Source organism: Saimiri boliviensis, chromosome 4 (genome assembly GCF_048565385.1).
Source record: "Saimiri boliviensis isolate mSaiBol1 chromosome 4, mSaiBol1.pri, whole genome shotgun sequence".
NCBI classification, from domain to species: domain Eukaryota; kingdom Metazoa; phylum Chordata; class Mammalia; order Primates; family Cebidae; genus Saimiri; species Saimiri boliviensis.
In genome coordinates, this window is record NC_133452.1 from 144,273,995 (window position 1) to 144,300,621 (window position 26,627).

The 26,627-nt window shown below is 48.9% G+C and overlaps 2 protein-coding genes across 7 annotated transcripts in view; one reads left to right on the forward strand and one right to left on the reverse strand.

The window, feature by feature from the left end:
- The window catches only part of FARS2 (phenylalanyl-tRNA synthetase 2, mitochondrial), a 529,294-nt gene extending 519,565 nt beyond the window's left edge, over window positions 1-9,729 (forward strand). For 4 of the 6 annotated variants that reach the window (XM_074398406.1, XM_039462692.2, XM_074398404.1 and 1 more), the window contains one exon: window positions 9,436-9,729. In XM_074398406.1, the coding sequence (XP_074254507.1) occupies window positions 9,436-9,574 (139 nt within the window). In that variant the 3' untranslated portion in view covers window positions 9,575-9,729. The remainder of the gene's footprint in view (window positions 1-9,435) is intronic. The other 2 variants (XR_012517417.1, XR_012517418.1) reach the window with 2 other exon arrangements.
- A 16,086-nt stretch (window positions 9,730-25,815) lies between these two features.
- On the reverse strand, window positions 25,816-26,211 carry LOC101047881 (large ribosomal subunit protein eL34-like). The gene has a single exon (XM_039462705.2). The coding sequence runs from the start codon at window positions 26,209-26,211 to the stop codon at window positions 25,855-25,857; it is 357 nt and encodes a 118-aa protein (XP_039318639.1). The 3' UTR covers window positions 25,816-25,854.
- Between the last annotated feature and the right edge of the window lie 416 nt (window positions 26,212-26,627).

A 26,627-nucleotide genomic window follows, 5' to 3' on the forward strand; every position in this document is an offset into this window, starting at 1 on the left:
AAAAAAAATCTAAGCTAGGAGACCCTGAGATGGTGGTGCTCCAAGCTGAGCTTCACCATGCTTCCCTGCCTGACATGACAGGCAGACTGTTTTCTCCATGTTATAGATGAGAAAACTCATACGTAGAGAAGGTAAACCATCTACCTAGATCCTGTAGTTCAGAACAAGAGAATAGGAACTTGAACTCAGACAACAGAGCCTGTATATGCACCATCCCCTGTGTCTGGGACTGCCCATCACCCACTCTCACTTCCTTTCACCCCATCGGTTCCTACGCTGTGTCAGGCCTTAGCTTGTTGGTACTTCCACAGGGAACGTTCCTTGACCTTTAATAGCCCTTTCACGTAGCCTCATGGCATCATGTACCTTTCCTCCGTAAGCTTTAGCGCTGTGTAATTTACATTTCTTGTAACTCCTTAACTAATGCCTGTCTTCTATGCTACTCTGTCGCCTCTACAAGTCACGTCTTGGTTATTTTGTTCTGTTTTATTCCACCATTAGGTGTTGGAATTCACTTGGAGTGGTTGGCAAATATTACAGAAAATATTTAGGGGAAGTTATAGGAGTCTCAAAACCCTTCGAAGGCTGAATGGTTTTATTGGGGCAGGCTGAAGGCAGCCGGCCAATCCATTAAGTTAGGGAGAAAATAGGGACGAGACTTTCCCGGTTAAGTCTGTTTACCCCACATCCCTTTGCCTCTACTCTGTTTACTCTTGTGAATTTTGTGCTGGGTGGCCCTCTCAAGGGGAAATCAAAGGGAAATTGCCTATTAATCGTGTTTACTCTGGGCCTGAAGCCTAAAGCTTTTATCATTCGTAAAGCCACTCTTTTAACCATGTTAACTATCTAGGAGGGTGTTGACTTAGAACCTCTATTATGAATATATGTGTGGACAGACAGAGGGTTTGGTCGATTGGTTGCGTTTCGCCCTCTGAAAGCAGCCAATGGCCATCCGTAGCCCTCTTGAATCACTGTAATGGTGTGAGAGTCATTCATCCGTTATTGAGTCAGGGTCTGCAAGTTAGACTTCTGCAGAAGGTGACCCACATCTCAATTAGGTCTCCAGAATCTAGCAGAGTACATGGCATATGGCGGGTGGTCAGCATTCATTTGCTGAATGAATAAATTAATTGGGTGGATGATGGCAAACATCCTATGTGCTGCCTCCAGGGTCCCTTCCCACTCTGACCACCAGTGGTCCTGGCGTTCCCTAGCTAGGGCTGTCATGCTGTTTTGCTGCCAATAATGAGTAGAGGACTTTGAAGGGCTGTCATGGGGGAGAAGGACTGGAGTGAATCCAGGGCCAGTGAGGAGGAACACAGGACTCACTCAGCTCAGTATAAGGAGAGCTCCCTCTCAGCCCACGCTGTCAGAGCATGGAATCAGCTACCCCAGAAGCGTCCAACATAAGGCCTTGCAGAGCTCAAGCGTGGACCAGAAGACCCCTCAGGTGCCTTACCTTGGACTCTGTGACTTCATGAACATGTTACTTGTCTAATAAATATTTAATCAGGCTATCACTGCTATATTCCAGCCTAGAATATTATACATGCAGGAGGCTCATCCTGCCAGCCAAATCCTTGTTTTATCCCTCTTCCCTTCCATCTCTCATTGTTTGTCAAGAGATGGTGCAATTAATTAGACCCAGAGTTCGCCTCAAAGGTATTTTATTTGCGAAATAACAGTGTCATTGGAAATGTATATAAATTTCTCTTTATCGCTTGATCTTAGCCAAAAGGCCGAGAAGCGATAATAAATTTCTCTTTATCAATGTGTAATTCCTTCATAATTAACTGACACTGAGTCTTAAAGTAATTAACCTATTTCTTCCGTTAGTCACTGAAGAAATAAAAGTTTAACAACATATCACAGTCGTAGGGAATTCTACTCATGAATAACAGGGGTTGAGGGTGATGTGCACTCCTTGCACAGGTGGCTGTTAATACCATATGGCTGACGTGGTACTCTCATATCCTCTGCCTGTCTTATCTGACCTCCAGCTTGTTTATGGCCCAAGCCCTTTATTTAACATCTCAGGAGTCCATTCTTATTTGCCAGGAATGAGACCGGAAGTAAACAGGAGGCCAGCCTCTGTATGCAGTGAAGCTGCTCAGAGTTCAGTCATCCTAGCCTTTCAGAGGAGTCTTTTCAGGACCTGATCCTGCACCCAGTTGGTCCTGTTGCTTGCTGAATGTTGGATTTGTGATGGGGTCGTCTCAAACAGAAATATAAGGCCCTCCCCTGTGACCCCACCCCACCCTGCAGCATCCCACCCCGTTTCTGTCTTCTACCCTCTGTACATGCAGACCAGCTGCTCTGAACTATTTGCTTCTCCTTGGACTGGTCTGCGCATGCTCACAATTCTGTCTGTTCCCTCTGCAGAAAGAGCTTTTCCTCTGTACCACCTACCCATGTGGCAAAGTCATATCCGATCCTTCCATTGCCAGTTCACTTGGCACCAGTCCGTGAAACTGCTCTGATCTCTCCTGGGCAGGGCGAACCACTTTGTGGACATTGCCATGGTCAAGGCCAGCTTCCTACTGTGATTGTCCGTGGCCTGTCCTCTCCCAGTAGATCATGCGCCCTCGGAAGAGGTCCTGATTGGGTCATTTGTACCTGGAACATACACTCAGCAAATCTTTGTTGAAATGGAAGGGGAATTAATACAATGAATGCCCCTTCCCACCAGTACCTCTGGTGATGTTTTGCCAGCTGGACTGCGCTCCTTGCTTTCCACCTGTCAAAATTCAACTTGTGCTTTGACATCCAGACCAAATCCTATCTCCTCTGCCAGTCTTTGCTGACCTCCAAGTTGTCTATGGTCCATGTCATTTATTGAACATTTAGTATTAATGGCTTCATCCTGTTGACTGTCTTTTCATGTATGAATGTCTTCACCCCAGGCGGATTGTAGTATAGCCTAATCCTTCTTTCTGTAACTTTTGAGATACATCTTCCCCTCACCCTGTCTCTGTGTCACACACAGAACAGCCACTCCATGAATATTTATGTATTGATCAAGCAGTTCATACACCTGTTTGTACGAGCTACAATGTCCACTTCAGTACAGAGCAAATAAGAGCTGATCAGTTGCTTGAGTTGGAAATGGAGCCCTTCACCTGCCACAAATCTTCTGTTCTATAACCTGACTCATCCACCAAAGTGTCGACACGATTGGGAGGCTGCCTTGGAACAGTACAGAGTTAAAGTTAGCTCTGTTGACTTTGGCTCTGCAGACTAAGCCAGAGAGAAAAATAAAATCTCTTCCAAATTTTCCACACAAACGAAAAGCACAGGGCTTTGGAAATCTGTGCAAAATGAGACATTACTTTCGTGTTCGAAATGTAAGAGGATGGCTTAGAAGATAATGAAACAGTTGAAAAGAATGTGTTAAATATGACCAAATCCTGCCATAGCATTATGAGGGGAGGATCTAAAAAAAAAAAAAAAAAAACCAACAAAGATCATTTGTATACAATGCTAGTTATCTTCGTTGCTAAGCTAATGAAATCATGGAGATGCTCCATCGCGGGAGGGCCGGAACCAATCACATGAGACTCACTGCAGCCACCCTGCCGTGTGCACACAAGTGAGTCTGGTTTGTTTTGTTTTTCAATGAAATGTGGGTTGCCAACTTCCATTTCTAGTAATAACCCCTGAGCATCGTGTGTTTAGGGTTCATCCGTGCTGTAGCATGCATCCTATCAGTGATCCATCAGTACAGAGGAGGAGGTTAAAACTCAGATAATTTATCTAAGGCCATTCAGGTCTTTCTGTGTGGGCCAAAGTTGAGCCGCGATAATCTTCAGCTACCTACATAATAATACCAGTGTTAACTGTTAACCCGAACGACGCTAAACATTTTACCTATACATCTTTTTCATTCGATTCCTTCAAAAACTCTTATCAGTTCATGATCTGTATTTTAGAAGGAGAACCTGGACTAGCAATTCAGAACTGGCCCAAGACTCTGTAACTGAGAAGTGGTAGAGCTAGGCTAGTCTGCATCTCAAGCCTCTCCATGAGAGATTCCATTAGAAGGTTTCCCCAGAGCAGTTATTTTCACATATACACGCGTGCAAGGACCAAGGAGCTCGGCCACATCCCCCAGGCGGTGTTCGCCGGTCCACACTCACTGGGAAGTACCCGGCGAAGTCACAGGGAGTGATGAGAATAAAAACCTGGGGGTGTTTTGAAACATCCCTGAGGACTTGGCGAGTATTTGATGTGAAAAAGTATTTCTTGCCTGCAAAACGCGTGTCTCTAAGGAATTCTTACATTGCCAACGTGTGCTGGCTAGGAGCTGGGCCCGGCGGGGGAGGCCCTCTCTCTCTCTGCCTCTGGCCCTGCCTCCGTCAAGGCCTGGATTGGAGTTGTCTTTCCCAAGGCAGTAACTGTCAGAGGAACCATCTGGACTGGTTTCTTGTGACTGACTCCGAGGAACAGAAACCCCTATGGGAGGAACTCACAGGCCCAGCAGCAGCATCAGGGAGCGGCAACGCTGGTGTTCGCTGGCTGGGAGCTGGGGGAGGCACCGTTCAGAACGGCCCCACAGGAGCATCGGGCCCGGGACAGACTGTTCTAAGAACAAGAACCTCTTAGCTGTGGGGAGTGCATGCACGCTATTTGCGAAATAACAAAGGGAATAGATGGAGGGGCGGAGAGCTGTCCGGAGCATTGTTACTGCTGGAGCCCCCTCATCTGCACGATGGCTTTCTCATTAGGCCAGCACGCTTCCCTCTGGCTCTCATCACTCAGATCATGGGCCCATCCTAGCCTTACCCTTTCTTCCTGTGTAGACTCTGGGCAATGTAGCAAGGCCCTATCTCTACAAAACAATCAAAAACTTAACCAGGCATGGTGGTGCACACCTGTGGTTCCCCCTTATTGGGGGGGGTGCTGAGGTGGAAGGATCCCTTAAGCCCAGAAGGTTGAGGCTGCAGTGAGCCGTGATTGTGCCACTGTGCCACTGCACTCCAGCGTGGGTGACAGAGCAAGACCATTCTTCAAATAAATAAATAAATAAATAAATAAATAAATAAATAAATAAATAAAAGTAAAAGGATCTCTTCTGTCTTCTGAGCTGACTCTTGGGATTCTAGAGCCAGAAGGCGCCTCAGGGCCCATTTATTCCAGCCCTGTCATTGGGGGCGAAAATGAGGCCAGTGGAGGCTAAATGACTCTCCCAGACCCACGCAGTCATTCATCACGGGGGCTTAGGCTGGCACTCCGGCCTCCTGCCTCCCAGGCCCCTGTCCTCTTCTTGCATTAAGCCCAGAGCAGTTCATTAGGAAAGCCATAAGTCTCATGGTCTGAATTTCTTCTCTTCCCTTATTGGTTTTCTTTAAACATAGAGAAGGGGTAAAGGGGAAAAATGATTCACTTAGTTTCCAGACCACTTATTTAATCCTGCCTAATTCTGAGCAATAATTCATCACCTTCCCTGACTTCCACTCCTCACTTCACTGTTGCAGCCAAAGCTAACTAATGCATCTGTGCTCCCTGGGAAAGAATCTCTTCCTATCCTTAGTCCAAAGTCATAGTCCTAGTCCAGAGGAGAGTAAAAGAAACACAGGAAATACAAGTCCCTCAACCCCACAGTTTGATTGTACTTGCCAATAAGCCACAGGAGTAAAGGAGGAATATGGGCGATGAGTAGGTACTGAGCGCCTACGATGGGCGGCTGGCTCTGTGTTAACACTCTGCATACCCCCTCATTCAGTCCTCTCTAACCCTGGAAACCAAGTGTTGTCCACCCTGCTCTGCAGATGGGGTCACTGTGGCAAGGAGGGTTATGTAAACTGCCCAGAGTCGCACAGAGAGCAAAGGGCATGGCAGGAATCAGAACCTTCTTTCTCTAGCTACAAAGTCTGGTTCTCCACTCCACCATGCCCAGTGAGCTCTCTATTTTCAAGAGAGGCCGTGGAAGTCATCACCACGTCCTCCTCCTCTTCCTCCTCCTCCTCCTCCTTCTCCTCCTCCTCCTTGTCCTGTCATACTGTGCCTCTTGCCTGAGTCCAGCCCTGCCCATGAAAGCCTTGCGTGTATTGACCCTCACAACCAAGCACGGTGCCTCTGACGTGGGCAGCTCCAGACTGAGCTTCTGCATCAGACAAGCAGGAGACAGATGAGGAGTGAGCCGGGGAAACCCAGTGTTTGTTACTCTGAAAATGGAAGCTGCCCCGTGACAGCATCTTCTCTCCCGTTGAGTAATCCCTGCATGAATAGATGGCAGCTGCAGTGACTGCTGGTCATATGTGAGCTATTCTGGGAGGTGTCGAGCGCACCATCCAAGAACATGAAGTCGCTGCTCTGTCACAGATGGAGAAGCAGACAATTGTGGATGTTGCAGGAGCTGGGATTTGGCTGGATCCCCTGGAAAGGTTTTATTTCGAGTTCAGAGCCTGTTTGGTTGCCAGAGTAAACCAAGTGGTTGTATGATAGAGGAACTCCAACCCTCACCAGCACTCTGACCCCTCGTTCCAGCTTTCCAGTGAGGCTCGAGAGCCCTGAGTTCTTTAGAAAATCTTCTCTTGGCACACTTTGAACCGGAGAGCGGTGACGCTCTTGGCAGTACTTTCGGTATTTGTTGGTTGTATCGCTTAAGTCGATCAGGGGAAAAAAAAATACAAAAAGAAGAAAGCACTGGCGAGGGACCCCTTTTAAACATTTATAGTATTGAGAATTTATCGTTTTGAGAATCCTTCACCTGTTGGTGGGAGGGCAGAGCCAGAGAGGAACATTGGCTCATTCCATCTTTTTTTAAACAGAACAATTAAAAGAAATTACCCTTCTCCATAGCTTGCAAACCTTGTCACTGCTTAGAGAACATTGGGATTAAAGGAAAAGGAGAGACTGAGCCAGACTTGACTATACTCAGCATCTCTACATCCTTGTCTTCGGTCTAAGGGCTCTGGGAGGGGGCAGCATCAAAGTACGCCATCCCCTCCCTGCTGTTGCATTCTGCCGTCCAGCCCAGCTCTCTGCCCCTCTGGCCCTGGCTGTCAGCTTCCACACAAGCTGCTGCTCTTGTCTAGGATGGTCGAGTTCGGTGGCAGTCACCCTGGAGCAGGGACCAGGATCCAAGTGAAAGTAAGTTTCAGGAAAAGTTTGAGTCATGTTTCCAGTTTGAAGAGCCAGGCTGAATCTCTCAGAAGGGGAGCTGATGGGCAGCAGTGGGAGAGTGGAAGAGGTGGGCCCTGGGCACAGCATGTACCGTGATATCGTTCATTACCTGCCAGTGACTGTCTTATATTCTATTTGCTGGGCTGTCTTATATTCTGTTCGCCCCTCTTGGGAGGTAAGCTCCTGGCAGGCAGGATAATCTGAAGCCTTCTGGTGGGCCCTGTAGTGCTGCACTGTACTAGGCAAACAGCACATGTCAGTGTTCTTAGGGAGGTACAAAAGTGGGAAAAATTAGGTGCTGAAGAGCAAATCTTGGGAGAACATGAGGTTCCATGTGGGGTGTGGCTGACGTTACCGCCAAGCAAGTACCAGCCCCTCCTGCTGTCATTGGCGTACTGGGGAACGGTCCTCTGCTCAGCCGGCTCCTGGATTTCTGCAGGACGTCAGCAGGCTGCTAACTCCGGGATGTGAGCTGGTTGAGGGCAGATCCTGGCTCCCCTTCATGTGCTTATCTGTGTCTAGCCCAGTGACTGGAACATGCTGCTTGTCAAATGACTAAAGGAATCTATGAATAAACTGGTGACAGTGGAAGCCCTGCAGGTTCAAACATTCTAAGATTCCTACACCAAAATATTTTTAAAATTCAAGCGGTATCCAGGGACCAACTCATTTAAGCCAGTACCCCAATGCAATGAAACTGCACCACCAAAAAACTTTTTTTTAGAATCTCTCTTCAAACTCCTTATACTGGGATTTGACCTCTCAGACTCAGTAATGGGCAATCTCATTTACTTTGCCTATGAGTAGAAGCTGTGAAGTACATAAAAGAGAACTTTTATTTGCTTCTAAAACTCCAGGTAGTCAGTGCAGCCTGTTGTCTCCTTTGGGGCAGTTTCTTGTCCTGATGAATGTGCCTGATGAGTTGGGGGAGGGCAATAGGGCAATGGCACCGTTGTGGTGCCCACTCCGGCCCCATGCCCTTACCCTTCCTTCCTTACCCTGGCAGCCCTCTCACTTCCCCGGCCAGCTGTCTGGCTTCCCAGACCACCTTTAATGCCATTATAAGCAGGAAAGACATTAAAGCGTCTGTGCCCCAGGCGCAGCCCACCCCACTCACTGTCATTCTTCCTCTCCAGCCGTGCCTTCTGTTGGTGGAAGGGCAGAGCAAGAGAGGAGTGTGGGCTCATTCCATCTTTTTTTTTTTAACAGAACAATTAAATTACCCTTCTCCGTAGCTTACAAACCTTGTCACTTCTTAGAGGATGATGGGATTAACGGAAGAGAGTGACAGTTAATAGTTGGGCTCTGAAACCAGATTTCCTAGTTTTTGTTTTCTTAATTGAGGAAAATTTTACATAACATAAAATTAACTTTTTTTTTTTTTTTTTTGGAGTCCAGGGCTGTTGCTGGGGCTGGAGTGCAGTGGCGCAATCTTGGCTCACTGTAACCTCCGCCTCCTAGATTCAAGTGATTCTCCTGCCTCAGCCTCCCAAGTAGCTGGGATTACAGGTGCCCACCACCACGCCCAGCTACTTTTTTGTATTTTTAGTAGAGACAGCGTTTTACTATGTTGGCCAGGCTGGTCTCTAACTCCTAACCTCAGGTAATCAGCCAGTTTGTGGCCTCGGGGTCTTTCTGATGACATCAACTGACCAGTGTGTCTTATCATCGGCCATCCAAATAGAAGGACCTACTGCTGTCATCTCCATGTATTCCAGAGTTACTCAGCTGTTCCATGCAAGCCAAGTCAACACCAATGTAGTAAAGAAGAGACTAAACTAATTGTCTGCACAGCACATACATGGCATGTATGGCCTGTATGCTTCCTGGACAGCCGACAGGTGCTGCTGAGGGAGGGAGTCCTTCAGCCTTGCCTCAAGCCTTGCTGACGGCAGTGTGCCTCACAAACACAGTTACCTTCCACTTGGGTTGACCCCTGACCCTGTCTGCTTGTTGGAATCACGTGGAGAACCTGGGACAGGCTCAAAAGCGCAGGCCCCACCTCCCACCTGCTGAATCCAGATCTCCAGGGTGTATTAGGAAATCAAATTTGTCAGCTTCCCTCCCAGGTGACATTGATACATCCAGTCCAGGAGAAACCAGCAGCCTCCATTCGTCAAGCTAATGTCTCCCTGACTATCACCTTCTCCCCCTGTGAAAGATGCAGATTGTTAGCAGTAAGTGGTACCTGGATCCCAACCTCAGTTCTCCACTGCAGCTGGGGAAATCTGGCTGGACAAGCCACACTGCTCCTGCAGGCACAGCCTCGTCCATCCCGCACTCACCTGTGTTCTCTTCCCCACTCTGTAGGACGCACAGGACCAGCCACTGCTACCGCATCACCTACCGCCATATGGAACGGACTCTGTCCCAGAAAGAGGTCAGGCACATCCATCGGGCTGTGCAGGAGGCTGCAGTCCAGCTGTTGGGTGTGGAGGGCAGGTTCTGATGTCACCGCTCCACCCAGGCCGAAGCCCTCTTGGGGCTCCAGGATTTGCTGAAAGAGAAAAAGATACGGTTTTTGAACTGGGGCATCATTTGTCTTTCGATAAATGGATCGGTTTTAGGACTTTCAGAAAATAAAAGATCACTCTTGAAAAGCTGTTGACATAGCATTTGTCTTTTATTTGGGGAAAGGGGGAAGGTCTTTTCCTATTCCTTTTAGAGTGCTTTGCCCGCTGGCATTGGTGCTCAGTATGGTTAATTGGTCCCTGGGTTCCATTAAGCACCAGGCATGATTTCTTGCCTGACAGGCTCCTCCACCCATGTAATGAGTGAAGCCACACAGAGGGACATCAGAAATTCCAGATACAATACAGGAAGCTTTTTGAATCAGCTTCCATTCCTTCCTCCCTTCTCTTCTTTTTCAGTTTTGCAAAGGGCAGGCTTCAAAGAGGGCACTAATGAAATGCCAGGTCTCCCCTTGAAAGTGAAGGGAGTTGCATCTTTGAGCCCGGGCAGGCTATCTATTTGATTTTCATAAACCCATGGCTTGGAGTCAGGCCTGTGGCCCCAGGACTTGGGCTTAGCTGCCTTCTGCCCCACTGGAGAGGAAGAGAAGGGGCAAGAGCTGCCCCAGAGTCTTGGAGGCACACAGAGGAGCCAGGTCCTCAAACTCCTTCAAGCTTTCCCAGCAGGAAGCCTCCCCTTCCAGAAGGCGACCTTTAAGGAAGAATATGGGGCTTTGATGTTCCCCCTTTTCCATCCCAGGCACTTTGTAGTCTGCCTGCCTCATTCATGACCAGTTTTAATAATCAGCCTCCATCCCTGGCATGATGCTGGAGGCTGATGGAGGACTGCAGGTGCTGGGATAAATATTTGATGCGGAGTGGCCATTATCAGCTAGCGGCATGGGGGTGGGCAGCTGCTTTCCTAAGGGAAGGAACAGCTTTAATGTCATCTTACCATGTGATTAATTTGGACTCTTCCCTTGGATTTGCAAGAGAATTAAGGAAGCCATACCCCAGGTCCCGCGCCCAATCCTGGAACCAAATCACTGTCTGGGGCTTTAGGGCCCACGGGTGCAATTCCCCAGGTGGATAGATCTGAGTGGGAAGGCACAACGTGATCAGTGATTTCCTCTTCAGCAGCATTTGCCAGCAGGCCATTTCTGATTCAGCACTTCAGGATGTCCCTTCATCCCCATGACTGGTTAGCCACTTATTAACGTTCTTTAAGAAAGCAAGCTAGGTGTATAAAATGCAAAACCGTGATGCTGTCCTGGGACCCAGAATCTGAGCAGTATTTGTCAAATACAGTCACATGTCACTTAAGAACAGTGAAACGTTCTGAGAAATGCATTAGAGGTGATTTTGTCGTTGTGCAAACATCATGGCGTCTACTGATACAAACCTAAACAGTATAGCATACTACACCCCTAGGCTACACGGCATAGGCTATTGCCAGAGGCTGCAGACCTGCACAGCATGTGGTATGACCAGGATCTATGTCCCCACCCAAATCTCATGATTAAATGTAAGCCCCAGTGTTGAAGGAGGGGCCCCGTGGGAGGGGATTAGATCGTGGAGATCAGCTTCTCATGAATGGTTTAGCACCATATGCTCCGTGCTGTTCCCATGACAGTGAGTTCTCATGAGATCCAGTTGCTTAAAAATGTGTAGTCCCGCCCTCCTCGCCACCTCTTGGTTCTGCTCCTGCCATGCAGGAGACGCCTGCTCCCGCTTTGCCTTCCTCCATGAGTGAAAGCTCCCTGAGACCTCCCCAGAAGCAGAAGCCACGAGGCTTCCTGTATAGCTTGTAGAACTGTGAGCCACTCTTTTCTCTGTAAATCATCCAGCCTCATGTATTTCTTCATAGCAATGCAAGAACGAAGTAAGACAGCACGTTACTGTGCGGAAAATTGTAGGCACTTGTAACAAATGTTATTTGTATCTCTAAACTGAAAAGTTACTGTAAAAACACTGTATTATCACTATCCCCTATGCCATCTGTTGTTGACTGAAATATCGTTATGTGACGCTATATTTGTTCCAAACCCTATACTAAGGTCCTAGAGTAGGGCTCACATTGCTGACATTCCAAAGGATTCACAGAGGCCTTTCTTGAACATTTCCCTCAACACTCCACGAGGTGGGATCGACTGTTATTTAAATCTTACAAGTGAGGGAACAGAGGCCTGGAGAAGTCACAGGAGTTGGCCATGACTTAAGCCGTGACTTCTTGAGGCCTCTGTTCCCTTGTCTGTGACTTAAGGTGCATATGCAGGAGGTGGCAGGCCTCACACTGAAGTCCACAGCCTCCACATTAAGAATGTCTGTCTATAGCCTGGACAACATAGTGAGACTCTGTCTTTACAAAAAATTTGAAAAACCACCTGGACATGGTGGCATGCCCCTGTAGTCCCAGCTACTTGGGAGGTCAATGTGGGAGGATTGCTTGTGCCCAGGAGGTTGAGGCTGCAGTGAGCCGTGATTATGCCACTGCACTCCAGCCTGAGCAACAAAGCAAGACCCTGTCTCAAAAAAAAAAAAAAAAAAAAAAAAATCTGTAAACACTAGGGGGTTGACTGTAGGGCCTGTGTCTCTTTACCGCTCCCTAGACCTTCGTTCTATTTCTACGGGGGCTTGTGCAGATCCCCTCAGGGTCCACTCTGACTGACTAGCACTTGTGACAGAAGTGAGCTTTTCCCACCACCAGGGAGCCAAGGGGACATCCAGCTCTTGACTTTTTCATGCGACTCCCACAGGAGAATAAATAATGAAAGAGGGAAAAGCAAGGTAAACTCATCCATTAGATGAAGTCACTTTGCAGTTCAAGAAATACATGATTCCCATAGGAAGGACAGCATGGTGACCAATGCCAGCATGATGGCTGTGACCCTCCCTGGGAGGCCCAGTTTCCTCCTTTGTCAAATGGGGATGATAATAGCGCCTGCTGCAGAGCGTGTGGTGAGGGCAGTGTGAGACATTGTGCACTGCCCTCGCCGCAGAACCCGGCACCTGACAAGCCATCAAGAAGGGGCGCTGCTCTGATCATTATTCAGGGAGAAAAAGAGGGAAGCGGGAACCATCCAAACCAGAACAGACCCCATAGGGCATCTGCATGTCCCTTCGGTCTGCACATGAGGACACTGAAGCATAAAGGGACAAAGTGACTTTCCCAGGGGCACAGTAACAGTGAAGGACTCTAGAGTTGGGCCTCAAACTGAGGTTTCCAGAGCGTTTTTCCAAACACCACATTGAGGCAGAGATCCTGAGAGTGTCTTTAGGAGGAAGGCCCCCACGGGGCTCAGGACGGGCCAGGCTGGGGCTGCAGCACCTCGGGAAATGCTGGAGAGTCTTTCTAAAGGGCCCTTGAGCTTGACTTGCAGCTCTGTGGCCTTTTGGAGAAGTTTCCCTACAGTCCTGTCATCTGGTGCTTCAAGACACAGTGACATGAGAGGACAACCTTACACAGAGTTTCCCTCCTTGTAAGGATGGTCTAAAAGCCCACATCCTGGAGTTGAGGACCTGGGATCCTTCCAGCACATGTGTGAGCTGTCCCTATGATAAGCCTCTGAGGATGCTGGCAAGACGGACCAGCAGGCACTAGTAATTGGGAATGTCGTGAGCATAAATTCTGTGACCAGTGGAGCCTCACGTAGAGCAGAGGGCCGTGCAAGCTCAGCAGCCATTTGTGTCTTTGTCCCCTCCCCAGGTTGCTCTGCTCCTGGCTGTGCCCATGTCCTGAACAAGTCGGCAGAGCTCCACGGGTGCCTGATGCTCCCAACAGTGGCTGGTGGTCAGGCAGCCAAGCAATGGGAAAGGAAGCCCCTCAGCTCTGGAAGTTCTGTTTTTTTCATATATAGGAAAAGCAGGTGAGAACTTTGTATGGTGGCCTTCAAATGCTCCACGTGCCCCATATGCCCCTTCAAATGCTTACCCAGACTACCCAGTGGGCATCTGTGTGTTCTCGGTTCTCACGGCGGGAGCTCTCCACACTGCCCACTGGCCATGATGACTTGAGGAGCACTTAGTGGCTCCTGGCCGGGGCTGTCTGTGCTCTCCCCATCTGCAGGGAGGCGAGGCACTACTGTCACCGTAACAGGGATGTTAACAGGGATCACAGCAGCTGCTGTTTGTGGTGAGCAGGTGCAGCGCCCCACAGTCTCAACCCCAGAGAGTGGAGCTGCTCTGTCTTATGTGTGAGAGATAGAGCCATGAGCAGGGAAGACAAGGCCCAGCCCTGGTGGAGTCCACATGCACGGTCTCATTCCACCCCCTCCAGCAGGCCCCCATGCTCCCCGTTCTCCAAGTGAGAGGTTCACGTGTTCAAGGAGCCATTGCAAAGTCAAAATTTAAGAAGACCTCACATCCAAGTCTGCGGTCGTGTCCTTGCCTTGTACTTCCCTGTGCACTTGCCCAGCACACCCACAGCCAGGGCTAGGGATTCACTCCGGACCAGGGTGAAAGCAGGTGGGCCACCACTATGGTGGTGACATCCACTGCATGGGGCTTCAGCTTCCACGACAACAGCGGTAGCCACAAACAGGCCATGGGACCCTTTTGTAAGGTGCCAGGTTACGGGGCATGGGCCCTTGGGACCAGCTGTGGGTTCTATGTCAAAACCATTAGAAGTCCCACTTTAGACCGGGCGCGGTGGCTCAAGCCTGTAATCCCAGCACTTTGGGAGGCCGAGGCGGGTGGATCACGAGGTCAAGAGATCAAGACTATCCTGATCAACATGGTGAAACCCCGTCTCTACTAAAAATACAAAAAATTAGGGGGGCGTGGTGGCGCGTGCCTGTAATCCCAGCTACTCAGGAGGCTGAGGCAGGAGAATTGCCTGAACCCAGGAGGCGGAGGTTGCGGTGAGCCAAGATCATGCCATTGCACTCCAGCCTGGGTAACAAGAGTGAAACTCCGCCTCAAAAAAAAAAAAAAAACAAGTCCCACTTTATCCTCAGATGTTCAAAGTAGTCAATAGCTTCACACTTGCAACTACAGTGACTTCGGGAAGGTAAATCAGATGTCCTGAGGGACAGAGGAAACTCTGAACTGAACAATCTTCGGACCCTACAAGGTGATGGTGTCCCCAGGAGGATGTAGCCTAGCACCCAGGAGCTGGGCCAGTGGGAGGGAGGAAATGGGCTTATTTCTGACCTCAGCCATCACTCCAGAGTATGCTGACTCTCCACCTAAGTGGCTTCTGTACCCAGGAATGCCTCATTGCTTAGAAAGTCGAAGAAGCAAACAAACAAACAAAAAAGACACAGCTAGTGCCCAATTCAAAGGCAGGGGCCATAGGAGATTCCAGCAATGTGCATGAGACTGTCCTGCCCTGGCCCTTTCTCTAGCCCTTTCTGAGCTCAGGGGCTGCACTCAGTAGGAGAGTGGGGCCAGAATGCCCCTCGGAGCCCTGGACCAAGCCCAAGGCCACACTGGGGATCTAAACCCAGCTCCGCCACCTAGAAGTCATGAACATCCCGGAGCCTGCATTTCCTCAACCCTAAAACGGAGGTTATAATCTCTCGCCCTAGTGTGAATGGCTCAGCAGGAGTAGGAAAATCGTGTGTGTAAAACTTGATGCATCTCGTTTTAACCTCACAAAAACTCCGCCAAAGGTAGCCACCATATGTCTACTTGGGAGTGGAGAACATGAGGCCTGAGAACCAGGCCTGAGTCCTCGACACATGGGTTTTGGAGATAGACTTTAAGGCCCTTTCTCCATGAGACTAAAGCCCGCGGCCTTCCCTCCATGCCATGTGGCTGCCAAGCACAGAAGGCAGATGGGAACGCTGTGAATATGAACAGTGCGTTGCCCTCCATAGCCTTCCCGCCCAAGTGAAGTGTGTCTTTGTCTATTCTGGATCTAAGCCCTAGGAAGAACGTGGCATGCTCTCACATGCAAAACAACGGAGAGAATGTTGAGTTCAACAAGAGAAAGCAAGGTGGGCTCTTGAGACTGTTTAAACACAAGGTTCCATCTGAAAAGGAAACCAGTGTGTTAACACTATCCCAAGGAACACTTCCCAGGCTGCACTGTCAGCTATTGGAAACTCATGTGCAGGACACAGGTGCACCTGTGGCTGTGTACAGAGCACGACTTGCCCCTGCTCTCCCAATTAAGAAAGGACTTGGCTGGGCGCAGTGGCTCACACCTATAATCCCAGCACTTTGGGAGGCCGAGGCAAGTGGATCATCTGAAGCCAAGAGTTCAAGACCAGCCTGACCAACATGGAGAAACTCCGCCTCTACTAAAAATACAAAATTAGCCAGGTGTGGTGGCACATGCCTGTAATCCCAGCTACTCTGAAGGCTGAGGCAGGAGAATCGCTTGAACTCGGGAGGAGGAGGTTACGGTAAACCAAGATCACACCATTGCACTCCAGCCTGGCAACAAGAGGGAGCCTCTGTCTCAAAAAAAAAAAAAAAAAAAGAAAGAAAGAAAGAAAGAACCTTACAATGCACACGTATGAGCTTGACATTAGTATAAAGGAAACTTTGAAATCTATTTTTAAACAGCTGTTAATGTACCAAGAGTGAATCATTTGAATTCATCTCTACTTTATTATTAAGAAGTGACTAGGATGCCAGAGCAGCCCTATGGAGAAAGGAAGGCCTTTTCGACAAATGATGCTGGAGCCACAAGTTATTCATATAAGGACAGAAAGAAAAATCTCGACACCCTACTTCACACAAAATCAATTCGAGTCGGAGCACAGACCTAAATATAAAAGCCAAAAACTTGCTACATGGCTTAAAGAAAAAGATACAGGGGACTGTCCTTTGACCTTTGATGGAATGACATTTTAGAAAGGACACAGAAAACATTAATGCCCAAAAAGATGATAACTGAACTTTTTCAAGATTTAAAACTTCTGCTTTTTGAAATATCTTATTGAGAAAATGAATAGGCAAACCACAGATTGGGAAAAGAATATTTGAAACACATATATTTGACTTATATCCAGAATATACAAAGAATTCCTACAGCTTGATAATAATGTTTTTAAGATTCATTTTGGAAAAAATGGGCAGACTTGAAAAAATACTTAATAAAACGATCTCTAGATGGCCAGTAAAATAAAAAGAGGCTCCACATTATTTGTCATCAGGGAAATGTATTTATGAAGTTACAGAAGAGATCAAACTAATCTCTAGTGACAAAAAGCACATCAGAGATTGTCTGGGGCTGGTAAGAGACTTACTGTAAAAGGGAACAAGAGAAATTTTCAGGTGATGGAAAATGTTTTCTATTTTTTTTTTTTTTTTTGGCTAAGCTGCCCAGATTCTCAAATAGCAATTCTTTCTTTCTTTTTTTTTTTTTTTTTCTAGAAACAGGGGGTCTTACTATGTTGCCCAGACTGGTCTCAAACTCCTGGCTTCCGGCAATTCTCCCTCAGCCTCCCAATGTGTTAGGATTACAGGCATGAACTTCCACCCCTGACCAAAAATGTTCTCATCTTCATAGGAGTGTGGGTTACACAGATGAATGCGTTTGTCCAAACTCATCAAACTCTAGACTTCAAGATGTCTGCCTTTTGCTGTATGCAAATTATGCCACAATAGAGGAAGACAGTGACTCACTACATCTCACAACCAAATGAACAGCACAGCTCCTAAGTGGTGATGGCAGCTTAGAGCCGAGGGAGCAGAGCTTCCAGAAGAGATGGGCAGAGAAATGGGTCTGAAAGGGCTCTGGGGACAAGGTCAGCCTTGAGTTGATGGAGCACCGGACATGGAGCTCTCTCCAGAAGAGTGACAGCCACGTGGATGAAGCCGCAGGGTGGAGCTGGAGGTGTCTAGGGTGCAAGCCAGGCCTGCAAAGGACAAAGGGAGAGAAACAATGGGGCCATGAGGCTCCAGCTGCTGGTGGGTTCCTTGGATACTGCCTTGGAGGAGGGCAGCATCCTGGAATCGGATAGAGTGGACTCAGCAGCACAGAGGGGCAAGGGAAAGGGTGAGACCCCAGTGCTGAGCGTGGGTCCCTTGACTAGAGCAACAGGGTGGGAATGAGCACTTACTGAGTCCACCTCCCATCCAGTGACCACACAGCAAAGCCAGCGCAGCTGCCTGTGGCTTCCTGGCAGAAAACCCCTCTCCCACCCAGGGGAATCAGACTCCATGAGCCTCTCCCCACTGCTCTCAGGCCGCCAGCCCCTCTGTCTGCCTTGTTCCACTTAGATGGGGTGAGACCAGCACCCGCCCTTAATCCAGGGCCTGACTCCACCCCTCAACGCCCCTCACCTCCTGGGTAACACACCTAACCTGCCACCTGGGAGGAAACAAAAGCCCTGCTGTGGGTTAGATGCCTCGGGCATCAGACATGAACTGTGGCTGTGCCACTGACCAGCTGGGAGAGCTTGAGCAGTTCCCAGAGCTCTGTGACTTGGTTTCCCCATTTGGAAAATGACGGTACTAATCATACTCATGAGATTGTAGTGAGGCCAAAAGGAGCTAAGGCATGGGAGTTCTTGGTTTCTTCCAGTACAATGTTATAAGTGAATTAGCATTTTTCTTAAACGCCCATGTTGGGAAAGTATCCTGGAATTAGACAGTGGTGACGGTTGCCCAGCTCTGCGAATCTACTAAATGCCACTGAATCGTACACTTTAGAAAAGGGCGAGTTTTATGGTAGGTGAATTATACCTAATAAAAAGTTATTTTAAAAAGTTAAGCATACATTTACCACATGACCCAGAAAAATCCAGTTTCTTAAGTATTTCCCAGGAGAAATAAAAGCGTGGGATTTGACTGAATTGGGACAAAGGTGGAAGCAGGCAGAAGTGGAGGGCATCCCCGAGCCTGGCAGCTCAGCCATCCTTCACTCCCTTCCAAAGATTTGGCCACGGAGAATTTAGCTGGCAGCTCCCAGCCTGGGGCCTTGGAGCAGATTCGACCATGCTCTTGTACTAGGGAAACCGTTTTCTGTTGACTGTTAAACTGAAGCTCTCTGCTTCCTCCTTCTAGCCCTTGAACCTTGCAGCCCTCCGCCTTTCCCCAGGGACAGGAGGGGCCTGACTCCTTGGGAAGGCTTCGTGGGCTAGCTCCTTGCTATTTAAGTGTGGTTCACTGACCAGCAGCATGGGCATCACTTGGGTGCTTATTAGAAATGCAGAGTCTTGGGCCCCTCCCCAGACCAGCTGAGTCTGAATCTGCCTTTAGCAAGGCCCCAGGCAACCCATGTGCTCAGGGGAGCAAAGGCAGTGTGTTCCTCTCAGAGCATGCAAGACTGAGCTGCTCACCATTAAGGCTTAACCAGTAGACTACACAAGAAATGAGGAAGGAACTTTCACCCTTGGATCCTTGAGAGCCCCAGTTATGAGTTGAATCGTGTGTCCCCCAAAAGAGAAAGGTTGAAGTCCTGACCCCTAGCACCTCAGGGGGTGACTGTTTCAAGACAGGGTCTTTGCAGATGTCATTAGTGAAGGTGAGGCCATGCTGGAGTGGGCTGGGCCCTGATCCCGTGTGGCTGGTGTCCTTATGAGAAGATGACCATATGAAGACAGAGACACCCGGAGAACACCACGTGACAATGGAGGCAGACATTGGAGTGGAGCATCTATAAGCCAAGGAACGTAAATATTACCAGCAAACTCCCTGAAGCTGGAAGAAACAAAGAAGGCTCCTCCCCTACAGGTTTCAGAAGGAAACCCGGTCCTGCTGACACTTTGATTTCAGACTTCGTGGCTCCAGAACTGTGAGACCAGACATTGCTATGGTTTTGCCACGCAGCTTAAGATGCTTTGTTATGGCAGCTCTAGGAATCTAATGCAGTGCCCGAGAGAGAGGGAACATGCCCCCCTCCCAGATGGCTCCCCCTGTGCCTACCTGTGAGAGTGACCACAGCTAGTAAACTGGGGGCTTACAGTGTGTTCAGGCTGCGGGGGCCTTCAAGTTTAGCATCCCCAGGAGATGCTCAGCCTTCATGTGACCGGGATGGCCCTGAGTGTTCTCGCAGCCACTGGAGAGACACACTGAGCTGAGAGCCTGTGAGCTGGCTGAGACTCAGGGGTGTCCCAGCCTACCGGCTCCGAATTCAGGTCAAGTCAGCTGCAGAGGGCCTGTCTATGCACAGAGGGCCCAGACCACATGTTCTGCCAGCCCATGACCTTGGCACTGGAGGGCACAAGAGACAGAAGGGCAGTGACAGCTGGGACGAGGAGGAGCCAATCTCAAATGCTCCCAGGCACTTGGAGGTAAGAATGTCTTCTGGATTCCCCAAGAATTTGCTACTCAATGGGGAGAAGGAAGAAGCATATGGCCTGTGCCCAGAAGGTCCACATTCCCTGCTCCGATGAGGCAGCTGCATGTAGTTCTGAGAGGGGATTTCACAGTGCCCCCTTGGCCAGTCACAGGTCATCAGGACCCAGGCAAAGGAAATCCTGATGGTCCCAAGGAAGCCTGGATAAGAGTAACATCTTCAATGCCTCCCTCTCTCATCCCCCTGCCCTACAAAGCCCTGGCCTTGGGCAGCACAAGGGAACTTCCTCCTTCCCTCTTTCCCTTCCTTCCTCTTATCCTCCGTCTCACTTCTTCCCTCCCCGCTCCGTCCCCTATGCACCTGTCTCCTGACCAGCCCACCTGGAGAAGCTGCTCTGGGATTAATTCAGACGTTGGAGGGAAGCGCTTTGGGCCCAGCCGTTTAATGAGGGAAACAATGCCTGGCAAAGCACTGCTCCCGGCCAGGGCAGCAGGCCAACCTGCTGTCACTGTGTCTTAATCACCCCCACGCCCAGGCGGCACCGTCTGCAGGGCTTTTTAATAGCTCAGGGACAATGAGCTCACGGAGCTTCTCTGTCCCCTACAGACTGGCACCCCAGGAGAGAGAAAGCTAAACAAGCCCAGCCTCCGGGCTGACTGGCTCTGACGTGGTTCGGCTGTGCTGTTCCAGCCTGGGACAGAGCACCCCGAGGCCTGGCCTTTTCCATGTCTGCACCCCCCAGCAGGCTCTCACTGGGGTTTGTTGGGGACTGACTCTAGGCCAGGAGAGGGACCCTGAGCTCTGGCAGTGCATGCCTGTGTGGGCAGCAGACCTGAGAAACACTGGTTAATAGGGTCGCCTCAAGCGACCTATTTTCAAGTTGAACACAGGAAGACTAGCAAAGTAGTGAAGAGTTTGGACTTTGGAGTCAGGCAGTTCAAGTTCAAATACAGTGTCTTTGGGCGCCCGCTAAGCTCCCTGAGCCACACCTGCAGGCTGGGACACTGGGCTGATGTAAGAATTAAATGGCACAGTGTGTGCAAAAGCTGCTAGCATCAGGCCTGAGAAGTTCACAATGAAAGGAAGGCTGAAGGGATTGTGAGGTCTGGGAAGTGTCTGGAAAACATGTAGCATCTGCATCGCAGAAGGCCTGTGGTATCAGGATATGCATATTGGTTTCCTCCACGTTCCTGGCTGCCAACGCCCACATTCTTTGTTAGAATGCTGGGGTGCTTTAGGACTCAGGAAACAGAATCTCTCTCTCTGACCTTTTCCTGTTTTTCTTTCACCTGCTCATGATGGGATGCTAATCTGTTTGTGGATTAAACAACCCTCATTAGGCCGGGCGTGGTGGCTCATGCCTGTAATCCCAGCACTTTGGGAGGCTGAGGCAGGCAGATCACGAGGTCAGGAGTTCAAGACCAGCCCAACCAACATGGTGAAACCCCATCTCTACTAAAATTACAAAAAAAATAGCAGGATGTGGTGGTGCGTGCCTGTAGACCCAGCTACTCAGGAGGCTGAGGCAGGAGAACCCCTGAACAGAGGTGGCGGGAGTTTGCAGTGAGTGAAGATCATGCCATTGCACTCCAGCCTAGGCAACAGAGCAAGACTCTGTTTAAAAAAAAAAAAAAAAAAAAAAAAAAAATCCTCATTCCACAGAAGGTCCTGCCCCATACCCTAGAGGAAGGAATGCTGCTTAGAAAGGCCAAGAAAAGTCTGAGCAGGTAGGCTTTGCTGGGTTTAGGTCACGTGCTTTCTGTCCAGTCACATTTCCGCATGGTCAAGCATACCCGTGCATCAGAGCCTCCATAAAAACCCACAAGGACAGTGTCCGGGAGCTTCCGGATACCTGAACCCATGGTGTCTCCTGGAGGGTGGCATGCCCAGGGAGGACACAGAAGCTCCAGGCACCTTCCCCCATACCTCGCCCTGCACCTCTCTTTATTTGTATCCTTTGCAGTGTACTTTAAAGTAAGCTGGTGAACGTGTTTCCCTCAGTTCTGTGAGTCGCTCAGCAAATTAATCAAACACAAAGTGGGAGTCTTGCGAGTCCCAACTTGAAGCCAATGGGTCAGAAGTACTGGAGGCCTGGACCTTCGACTGGTGTCTGAGGGCTGAGGAGCACTCTTCGAGACTGAGCCCTACCACTGTGGGATCTAGCCATATCTTAGGGTAGATAGTAAGTAGACCCATTACACAGTGACCTCAGGTCTGATGCCAACACAGGGCGTGAGCGGCAGGAACTCCCAAACCATTGTCTTTGACTGATGAATGCCTGTTTGTGGGTTCATCAGTCAAAGACATTGGTATTCACAACAGGCAAGATTGCCCTCCAGAGCTGCACTTCACGGAGCTGTTTACTCACTGCGGGGTGCCATTCCTTTGAATGTTCTTAAGCTCTTTACAAATGTTAATTTCTTTATGTCTGTAACTCATGGTTTGGTAGACGGTAAATGTTCCTTCAGGTGATGATTATATTTAGCAGCCAGAGAGGTGGAGGGGCAGGTTCAAAATCACACAGAAGCTCACTGGGGCTGACTGTATTTGTCATCAGGACCAGTATGTGTCACCAGGAGTTAAAATGTCACTTTGTCACTCTTTCAAGCTAAATGTCAAGAAAGCAATTAGGGATGACCCAAAGGCTTGGAGGCCGGGAACAGCCCAGCCATCCTGGAGGCTCCCTGCGGCTGGTGCAGGCTTTAGGAAGGATGGCGAGAGGTGTGCCAGGCCGGCAGGTGTCACGGCTGCTTCCCGACACCTTACCTTGCACCAAGTAAGGTGTGATGTGACCACACTACTGTTAGCAAAGAGGAAACAAAGATATCGGGGTTCTGTGATGCCAGCCAGGGAAGCAGGTGGTGAATGGTCAGGAACCCGGCTGAGGGCCATGTGGGAGACAGCCTGGGGACAGAGAGGTGTTGATCCAGAGGACAGATCTCCGGAGATAGAAAGGGCCTGGCAACGGACGTGGGTGAGGGCAGAGGTGAGGGGTGAAGGAAAGTGGCCATTTGCAAGCCAGAGGTTACAGCAGGAGAAGAGGTCTGGAGAGAGCCGGGTGTGTGCAGGATCTCCCATCTCTGGTCACTGCTGTGTCCTGCGGGCAGCTCAGCCATCTAGAAAAAAATGAATTATCTCCCCTCTTCATTGCTGCCTCCCTTCATAGGTGGGTTAGAATCACAGGACACCACAGCTGGAAGGAGGCTTAGCAACAGCAAATCAGCCCGTCCGTGGCAGAGAAGGGGACACCCGTGGTCACCGGCACAAGGTCTGAGCTGTCAGTGGCACAATCAAGACTCTTAGACCCAGAGCCCCAGGTGCCAGCCAAGGACGTGTTCTCAATGCTTTCTTTGATGGCCTTCTTATCACCAAGACACTCATATCTGATTTCTCTCCCCATGGACCCCATGTTTTAAAAGATTTTAATTCACCAAACAACTCCATTTATTAAGTAATAATTTATTCATTTTCCCATTTTTAAAATTAATCAAAGATATACATAACTGCCAGCCAGAGTCTCTGATCAGCAGGCAGTAACCCTTATTACTACCCTGGGTTGATTTAATTTCTGCCAAAAGCAAAGAAACTTGACATTTTAGATAGCCTGAATAGCTTCATTGTGCGTAAGTGGAGGTTTTCCATTACACTTGGTGAAATATTCAAAATAGCTCCCAGACCCTGGTCAATAATTCATGGCGCCCTTGGCCTCCAGGGACCCCTGTTGGGAACCACCGCACCGTATTATTTATGCAGGAGGTGAGATGCAAAGGGAATCTCACTGTCCTAGTGTCTCAGCAGCAAACTGTTAAGGGATCTGTGGCCTGGATCCAGCCAGGAGCTTTGGACTAACCGCTCAGTCTTCCCTGAGTCTCAGGTTTCCCATCAGTAAGGTGGGAATAAGATATCAGTCCAAGTTCCTGGTTGCCAGCAACAGAAATAAACTCTGCTTACATTAAGCAGAAAATTGTGTATTTAAAAAAAGTACTAGGAAAAATAGCTCGGCAGTTCCTACACAAGTTAAACGTAGAATCAATACATGACCTAGCAATTCCATTCCTAGGTCCATACCGGAAAGAATGGAAAACAGATCTCCGAACAAAAGCTAGTACCTGAATATTCGTAGCCGCTCTATTCACCATCACCAAAAGCTGGACACAACCCACTGTCCATCAACAAATGAATGGGTAAACAAAACGTAATATATCCATGCAACGGGATCTGGTTTGGCTGTAGAAAGGCTGATACGTGCTACAACATGTGTGAACCTTGAAAACATTCAAGGAGAGAAGTCAGACCACATAACATAAGATTCCGTTCACATCAAACATCCAGAAAGGGCGAAGTCATAGGGACAGAATGCACTAGTGGTCTCAAGGGACGGTGAGGGGAAAGGGAGGAATGAGAGCAACTGCTTCACGGGGTTTCCATTTGAGGGATGACGTGCTAGAACTAGAAAGTGGTGATGGCTGCACAATGCTGAGAAAGTGTTTAATGTCACTGGATTGTACACATGACGTCTGGTGAGTCGCAGAGCAGCTGGGTGCGTGGGAATCATGCCTGTAACCGGTCCTCAGGGACACTGTCGCTGCAGCCGCTGAGGGTGCTGAGGGGCCCAGTTGTCTTGGGGTTCCCTGGGACTCTGGGCAAACGCATCTGACTGGCTGCCTCACATCCCACCTACACTGCGAGGAAGCCTGAGGAAGCAAGTCCCTGGCATTCTTATCTTTTCCCACTGAGACACAGAAGGGGGAATTCTCCCAAACACAGGAAGGTAGCGGAGAAGTGCTTCAGGACCACCAGCGTGTGCAGAGTTAATGCCTGTTTCAAAGACAGAAGAGAATCTGTCTGAGGAGTCTGCTTCATGGGGGATGCGCAGGAAACGCTGAGACGGGGTAGATCATGATGCCAATATTGCTCTCTAAAGGGTTCTTTGTGGGTGGCAACTCTCCCTCCCCTCCTCAACCTCCTTCAAACGTGCCCCCCCACCCCCGCACTGCCACCACACAAAAACTCACTATTCAGAGACAACTGCTGTCTGACCTTTCCTCTCTAGCAGTTTCTAAACTTTGAACAAGATGATAATAGCAGCTGGTCGTTTGTCTAGCGGACACTAATCCTTGCCTCTGGCTTCTGTGATGTGCTTTGTAGTTTAGCACAAGTACCTTGCTGTCGTCCACTTAGAAACCCAATAATGGTGAGATGGTGCTCAGGAGTGGGTTGGGGCTGTGGGGACCTGGTCTAACCTCTGCAGTAGGTGACAAAGCCCCTGTCTACTGTTTGGGCCCGGTCCCCACAGTGCCATTCACAGCCCCTCCCAGCCCGGGGTTGGGGTGAGGCTCTACGGACCATCTTGCCTCTAATCTCCAATACAGACAATTCCAGAAGAAAATAGAAGCAAAATAGGATGCGAATTAGGGTTTATTATTTTTAAAAAGGGTAAATTTCGATATAAGTTTAAAATTTTACAAAGGCGGCAAATATAGTTCAAGGAACTCCTGTATGCTATTTACCCAGATTCAATAATTGTTTAACATTTTATGCCATTTGCTATTTCATTCCTCCTTCTTCCTCTCCCTCCCTTCCCGCTCCCTCTCCCTCCCCCCACAGACTGTGCCATTTGACCTCCAAATACTCCAGTGTGTATTCCCCAGAAACAAAGACCATCTTGTACATGACCACAGTGTAATTATCAAAATCCGGAGACTTAACACTGATACAATATGATTACCTGATTCCTCAGCCCATACTCAAAGCTCATCCGTTGCTCAGTAATGCCTATTACAGTTTTTTGGAGATCTTCAAGATGTCAATTTCCAGTTTCATTTCACTGTGGTCAGAGAACATGCTCCCCAAAATGTCAGCCTTTTGAGATTTACTACATATTATTTTCTGGTTCCTTCCTTGTCTCCTCAGCACTCCAGCTGGCTCCTTCTGGAAGTTTCCCTGGACTGTCTCCCACTCAGGCACAGCTAAGAGATCAGTGGAAGACCTGGGTGAAATTATACACAGGTTTTATGGCTCCCCTCCTTTGCTCCTTTTTTAAAAAGTCTTTTCATATTAATTACTCAAAGAAGTTTCATTTTTCTATTTAGCTTTCCGACTCTGTGCTTCTGCCTTCCACACTTTCACAATGATTTTTTGCTCCTCAATAAGGAAAGCACGCTTGATCCTGTCACGAACACATTTAGCACACATGGAACCACCATAGGCCCAGCTCACATGTTTCTTTGTTTTGGACAATCTCATAAGAACTTGAGGTCTTAGAGCACAAACCCCTCGAAGTCTGCCTGGGCACATGCCACAGGCAGATTTTGGTGCTTTCCCAACCTTCTTGGTATACATGTAGACAATTCTATTACCAGGGCTTCGGGATAGCTTGGTTTTATGAGAGGTTGTGTTGTAGGAAAGCCTACAATATGGGTGTGTCAAACACTGGACCATTCTGAGTGCCTGCGGACAACGTCCCGGGAAGAGCTCCCTTGTTCCTTTCAATCTGGTGTTTCCCCCCTCATTTTCCAGCCATTTAGGAATCCCTCCTCCATACGTTGATCCCTCAAGGTGGTGAGAGAGACTGTACTTTCTACATCAGCCCCAGCGGAAAGCCAGACAAATGCTCATCTCTTACAAATGGACACTCTTCCAGGTTCTGCCTGCTCGTCCTCTTTCCAGTGCCTTCAAATAGTTCTTAAAGAAAACGCTTTTCTTTGGTCCAGGGTTTATGCATCAACACACACACCACACACACACACACACACACACACACACACACACACACATACACATACAGACACATATAATTAGGAATGCATCTTGTTTGTGCCTCATTCCATAACATGTCACTATTACTCAAAATAGTA

What these genes read in the sequence shown, in the direction of transcription:
- LOC101047881 (XM_039462705.2), bottom strand. Translation starts at nt 26,211, where the DNA reads ATGGTCCAGTGTTTGACACACCCATATTGTAGGCTTTCCTACAACACA.